This window comes from Nicotiana tabacum, chromosome 4 (assembly GCF_000715075.1).
Source record: "Nicotiana tabacum cultivar K326 chromosome 4, ASM71507v2, whole genome shotgun sequence".
NCBI lineage: Eukaryota > Viridiplantae > Streptophyta > Magnoliopsida > Solanales > Solanaceae > Nicotiana > Nicotiana tabacum.
In genome coordinates this window covers 13785422-13792398 of record NC_134083.1, presented here as the reverse complement: position 1 = coordinate 13792398, position 6977 = coordinate 13785422, and the positions used below count along the sequence as shown (strand labels likewise).

The 6977-nt window shown below is 38.8% G+C and overlaps 1 protein-coding gene across 1 annotated transcript; it reads right to left on the bottom strand.

The window, feature by feature from the left end:
• Positions 1–277: 277 nt before the first annotated feature.
• Positions 278–5915, bottom strand: LOC107819298 (kinesin-like protein NACK1). Its single transcript, XM_016645398.2, has 15 exons — positions 5768–5915; positions 4682–4996; positions 4483–4572; positions 4289–4389; positions 3979–4095; positions 3808–3889; positions 3639–3706; positions 3476–3535; positions 3264–3388; positions 2770–2968; positions 2542–2652; positions 2369–2458; positions 1347–2288; positions 898–1223; positions 278–778 (listed from the first exon to the last, which is right to left on the bottom strand). The coding sequence occupies exons 2-15, from the start codon at positions 4920–4922 to the stop codon at positions 451–453; spliced, it is 2880 nt and encodes a 959-aa protein (XP_016500884.1). The 5' UTR covers positions 4923–4996; positions 5768–5915; the 3' UTR covers positions 278–450.
• Positions 5916–6977: the final 1062 nt, after the last annotated feature.

Genomic DNA, 6977 nt, shown 5'->3' with positions numbered 1-6977 from the left:
ACCTAAAATTAAACTCAAAATGGACCATGTTACCTTATCATCATTCTAGATGAAATTACAGCTCCATACCTAATTGTTGGAGGATTAGCAAGTAAGCATAACAAATCCCTCAGTTTCCAATTTCTTTTTTCTGTCTTCCTTTTCCCTGCTATGTGCACTAAGTTGTATTAGCAGTAGCTAGCCATGATATTTTTCTCATAGAACAACATGTATGTTTGTGCAGCAAATCTGTGTAGGTGGATAGTGAACAAGTACTAATCTAATACAGATATCACAATTTCAATTGAATTCTTTATTCAGAAAATGAAGCTGCATGATGTGATACCTCAAATTCTAATTCTTCATACTGTTCTAAATTTAATCAGTGCTGGAACAACTTCGGAGGCTCCAAAATTGGGAGGCTCCAGAGTTTCATATAATCAATTTACTTACAAAAAGAATCTAAGCTTCTTAGATATGAAGGAGGTCGGAAATTTGGTTCCAGCCAGCGAACCACGGCCTCCTATCCGATGGAAGGACAAAATTAAGCTCAAACATCTCTCTTGACATGTTCCCTCCTTCACAGAAACCTACGAGCTTTGCCACTATCTCGGCGCTCTCATGTACATGCTTTGCATCATGCGGATTTGTCCAAAGCTTGTTAATAAATTGCATTCTCCTTTGTTTTCCCTCCAAAGGAACTTCCCATTTTATGTACAGATAATCTCTTTCTTCAGCTGTCAGACGGGTAGTCAATCTCTTGGCAAGAAATTCCCTTTCCCTCTTCAAAGCTCTAATGCTGTTATCCCATTGGTAAATGTGATATTGTCAGAATTTGAGCATGAGCCGGGCTTGCATTAATAAAGACTCTATGCACACATAAATAGAACATGAGGAAAGAGAGGAAAAGAAAAATACCTTGATGACAAAGAGACTGTTGGCTCATTTCCAACACGAGCCGGGGTTGCATTTCCAAGCTCAGCCAGGTGCTGTTGTAACCATGTCAAGCGCCTGAGTTCAACTTCCAGATATATTTCATCAGCAGGGTCTCCCTTAAATAACAGATAGAACTGTGACCTATGAATAATGGAAACGTAGCAAACATCCCATAAGTCAATAATTTGCTGCCTCTGTTCCTTAAATGTGATTTGCCATGAAACTGGGGACTCTTCGGGGATCTGATGAATGTTTTCATCATCCTCTAAATTGTATCCAGCCGCTTCATTTGCTTCCAGCTCAAGCACCTACAGGCACAAACAAGTAATAAAGTAAAATTCAAGAAGTTGCGGCAAAGGGATAAACTATATGCCTGAAATTTTGAATAACTTCAAGTAGTGCACCAGAAACAAAGAGAATCCAAGCTTTACCTGGCATACGAGGAGCTGCTTTTGGTATTGAAGCTTGGCCACCCGTTCTTTAAGTTCTGTCACATATGATCTTATGTTTCTGACGTTCTCTTCTGCTGCCTCTTGAAACATCTTCTGCATTTTTCTCATGTTTACAGAACTGGAACGGCGATATGGAGTGCCTTCCTTTGATGAAACATCTCCTCCATCACTTTTTGTAGGAGTCTCATCCGGCTGAATTTCACTGGACAAATCATCCGAATCTGGAGCTCTATTTTCAACCTCACAATCCAGTACTTGTCGTGCGGTTGATAGAGGAGAACAAGGAGATTTCAAGAAATTTTGCCTGTTGATACTGTTGCTCGAGGTCAATGGAAGCAGCTTCTTCTTTTTTGATGGATGCTTCGCCTTTTGTGTGGTGTCATTGTTTGACTGTTGATCATTATTGCTTGGAAGAGACATAACCAGTTTGTCTAGTGATTTCTGAACATTTTCTAGCTGTTCTTCAAGATCAGCAATTGTGCTTCCTTGTGAGTGAAGTCTGGCTATCTCTTCCTTCAGGTTGGCACTGACACTCTTATTGACAGCAACAACACTTCCAACTTCAACTTCTTTGGGAAGTGGCCGTATAGAACGCATTTCTCTGATCTCTGCTTGTAGCTTAGCAATAGTTTCTGCAGCATCTTGGTTACCTAGCCTATGACATGCAACTTCCTTTTGCAGTACTTCCAATGCTCGATTTGCTTCATCTCCAAGCTGCTCCTGGAGATGTTCGAGTTTTCGAATTTCATGCATGAGAGTAAAAGGGGCAGCTAAAGACTGCCTCATTGACTGCCTTCCCATTGTGTTTCTTGTTCTTCCACTACGGACAGGTGCTTTTTCTTCAAGGTTTGGAGATAATGTGCCGGAGAATGAGAGACATTTCTTCACAACCGGACTAACAGATTCAGATGGCTTCGGTCCCTGCTTCAGGGATTCAATGTTAGCATACAGAGACCTTTACTTTACTCAGAGTTGCAAGACAAGATGACTTAGATACAAACCTGTTCTTCCTGAAGCTTTCTGCGTAACTCATCTACTTGTGACTGTGCAAGATCCCTTTGACGCTTCAGCTCCTCGATTTCCATTTCCATCTAAAAGGGCCAGTCAATTAGTCAAATAAATATTACTAACACTTAAATGTCATACTCTTAAAAGAAATTCATCGTTAATGAACCTGTTGAATTTTCCAATCTTTCTCATTAGCCGGGTCTGGGGTGCGCAGCTCTGCTTCCAACCTGGCTACTTCCTTCTGCAGATGCTTGACAAGCTGTTTGTCGGATACAACCTGATAGGAAAGACAGAAGTTCAATATTAGTGTTAAAACTTAAAAAGATAAAATGACGTACAACTCATAAAAGACGTATATTCGTAATAAGGTAATAAGGCTAGTTACTAGAAGTACCATGTTCACTTGGGCATTATTCGTGACTTCCTTTGCTCGGGTGGCAAAGTAGAGAGTATTGCGAGATTGTTCGACGTGACTAGATGCAGGGCTGAGAGTGCATATTATCGCAGTACGGGCGTTCCCACCAAGTGAATGTTGCAATATTCTTGTCAGCTTTGAGTCTCGGTAGGGTATATGACCACTTCTTTTGCCCACACTACATATAGGAAAAAACTATAGAAATGAACCAATCTGAATGGAGAATTTGAACGTAATGACAGAATAAAGTGATAAGTTATCAACTGCAGCAAGCTGCTATAGACAGGCATGTCCTCAACGCAAAGAATGAGTTAACTTTTAGCACAGAACTAAAGTAGCAAAAAAATATTTGCCCATGCTTTATACACTGTACAGCGAACAGGGATGATGAGATAACTTCAATAAAGAACTAAAGCACAATATTATCCATGCTGTTTTCCATCAGTCAAGCTGTCATATAAGTGGTTACAGACCTGAGCTTTCTAATTACGGTTGTGAGAGTCATCAAACTAAGATTGATATGGCAGCCTTCCCTAAGCCTGGCACCATCTGCATTTGTCTGTGAGGCTCTTTCACTCCCAGCCAAATCTACGAAGTTCTGCAGCACAGAAATATTAATGATTAAGGTAATGAGTCTATCGCTCACAAGTGTCCTCTAAAACAATCAAGATGGAGGTTCATTTACCAAGCTTGCTACATAAGACCTCACGCAATCAGAACTTTCACGAAGAGTGCTTTCTATTGTCTACATTGTGATAAAAAGTAGCAATAGTCAGTGTGAAAAAAATTGTTGCTAAGGGCATTTCAATAGGGGAACACAAAAATTTCGGACTCAATTGAGGACTGACCAGTCTTATTATCTGGTGAGATCGCGAGCTTGTATCATTTAAGGCAGTTTCTCCTACTTGCCTCTGAGCTGCAGATTTAAGAATGTTAGTACATTTTGAAGAAGGCTGCGCCGGGAACAACTAATTGCATAAATAAAGCAATTTCACTTTGAAAGAATCAAATTCTTACCCTCACAGATACTAATTAAATGTCTCAGGTGTTGGTCATTGCTTGCTGTTTCTTCCACCAATTTCTCAACGACAGTTCCTTTCTGCAAATCAAAAGGATACCATGTAAGATTGATACAAGAGAGTGAAGGCTATAAAATTTGAAGGTCCGTTAATTTTAGCTTAAGTATACCTCCGGATCATCAAGAAGCTTGAGACTGCGACCAGATTCAGAATTCAATAGGTCCCTGACATTTTCATTGTAGATCTCCAGTCCAGATATTCTTATTCTAAACTCTCTTTCTGGGGTCTATGACAACAATGTCAAATAACAAAAAAAAGAAAAGAAAAAACTAATCAGAAGCAGTTCCAAGGATAATTGCACTTCCAAAGACCGTCAATTTTTTTGTTTTATTTCAAGTTAAACAAACTACGTAGTATAAAGATGTAGAATTTATAGAAAAGACAAGGATGAAACAGGAACTACTTGACTTATCACTTACACTCATTATATGTGCATATATGTCGTTTACAGCTTTCTCGGTAATTCCCCTCATTGTGTAAGTCTTCCCACTGCTGGTTTGTCCATACGCAAATATAGTTGCTGAGATGCAAAAAATCCACGATTAAAATGTTTCCCAAAAGCTTGACTTATTTATATAAAAACCTACTTTATGAGTACGAGCAAGAGACTTACCATTTATTCCCATCAAAGAGGATAAAGCCACATTTTTTACTCCTTCCTCATACACTGCTTCAGTTATACTATCTGGACCGAAGACTTTATCTGAGATTTTAAAAAAGGTATATTCTCAATCAGATTTTATAGAGTTTAAATTAAGATAACACAACAATGACAAGAACAATAAAGGCAATAGATGTGCCATTCCAATTACCAAATGTGAATGATGAAGCAGGTTGAGCAGCACGTTCCTGGGGCACTGGTCTATAAATAATTGTGTGATCATCGATGCATTCCCATGCAGCATGATCTTTAGCTGAAAGCTCCCTTTTGTTCAGAGGCCTTAACCGTACTGTCACAACAATTTTCTCCTCTCTAGCTCGATGTCCACTAGGCGTGGTTGCTGGGGTCCTCTCCATCTTTGAAGCTGGAGTACCAGGGGTTCTAACAGACATCTTGACTAGATGTAGACCAGTAATTCCCCAAAATAAGTTCCAGCTGAAAAATGCAAAAGCCTCTTGAAAGGAGACTGAGATGGTTGAATTATTAGATGTCTTGATGATCTTATTGTAAAAAGAAAACCAAACCATTGACACAACGCTAGAATTTTTAAATATCCCTAAACACGGCGGATTTAAGCCCAGTGTGGAATAACCACAACGTCCTGTTACTCCTTTGTGGTAATGGGTGAAAACTTGGTTAATTATGGTTCAAATGAAAGCAGTGAGTGCGGAAACACCCCTAAACAAAACTCTACATTCGTCCCCTGCCAAGTACTCCTACAGAACTAAACCAAAATTTAAATTTGTTTCTGTTTTATGAGGAATAAACACCCACACACACACCCCCACACACACAAAAAAAAGATGGTACCTAACTTCATTAGTGTACAGGAAGAATAGTAAAAAATATTTGTTAAATACAACGGCAAAAAAAAAACCAAAAAAGATAAAAATAAGAAATCCAGGGTCGTTTACTTAGATCTCGGATTATTTTCCTATTCTCCACTTCAACTTCCGATTAAAAATTAGGCTTTCCTAATTTGACAAAATAATTTGAATATCCACAAATTCCACCAAATTCAAGTAACATGCGCAGTAAGCATTACTAGAAAACAGATCGCTTAAATGAATAATCTCAATTACTACTTTTACTACTATATAAAAATCGCCAGGTTAACACAAACTGAAGAATATTGAGCGGAAAAAGGAAAGAGAATTTAACAATATGAAGTAGAATTTGCTTCTTTTCACCTGAAATTGAAAAAGGAAACAACACAGAGAATGCATCTTAGATTTACCTGAAAGGAACAGAAGACGATCGATTTGCGCCTGAGATCTGAGAAGACAAAATCTGATAGAGAGAAAACAAAGGATATCGAAATGGAAAGAGTACGAGCTATAAGGCGACTGTAAATTGGGCTTTTGAATTTCAAGTCTCCAACGGCTAGTTCATTCTCTCGTGGGTCCTATGGTTGATTTTCTCGTGTATAAATGGGTTTTTCCTTTTTTGTTTCGTCAATATATCGCCGATCTAGCGGTGCAGCGCTCAAGGTTTAACGGTTTTGTGATTTTGTCATTTGTAAATTAATTTCGTTCCGACAAAAGAGACCAACTGATGGATGCTATTTGCTTCAATGCCCCTGAATCTTAAGGGGGACTCTTATCTTCGACTCACCTTTTCCTAATGTTTACCCGAAAAACGGATAGAGTTAAATCTGTACGTAGTTCTAAGAATATATGGTATAACTTAATACAAATCGTAAGAATAAATAGAAATATCAAATATGGATTGCAAAGAATGCAAAATAAACAAGGTTGGAAAGAAAATAATTTTTAGAACTAAGCACAATGAATCAATTAATGAAACTTAAAAGAATAATCCTTGAATATAAGAGAATATGGTGCTTGAATTACAATGTAAGCAAAAAACTGTCCTCTACAGAAATGTAGCCATCCTCTTTATAATAGAGGATCCTACTTTAGATATAATTAAAAATACATAGTGGAGAACTCATGATAAATCAGCTTTTCCCTAATTTCCGCCTAGATTCTCTCCCTTAATGTGTTTGCAACGGCTCTTGTCTGTGAATTCCAGCTCGATCGGTCTCGGTGCTGGTCAGTATTGCTTCTAGAGCTCGATGTGGGCTCGGGATCAGGTGATGATTCGGGCTCGGTATCGGTTGGCCTCTGCCCCTTAAGATCGAAATTATCTCATCATAGTTCGATTCGGACCCGAGCTCGATAATGACTTCGAACTCAGTATTTGACCTATACTTGAAATCTGAAGCTCGTTCATACCATCTTCGGAACCCATCTTGATATTACGAAGTCTTTCTTCGATCCATTATATTTCGACCTCGATCAATCGTACGAAGGCCGAAATCTATTTCGACCGTATACAGATAGTCCCCTCGTTTCTCGGGAAGGATGTGGTGAGAAACGATATGATTTCTCAATGGCTCGATTGGATATGCGCTGACGTTTGCATCAAGCCCGACCATGACGTCC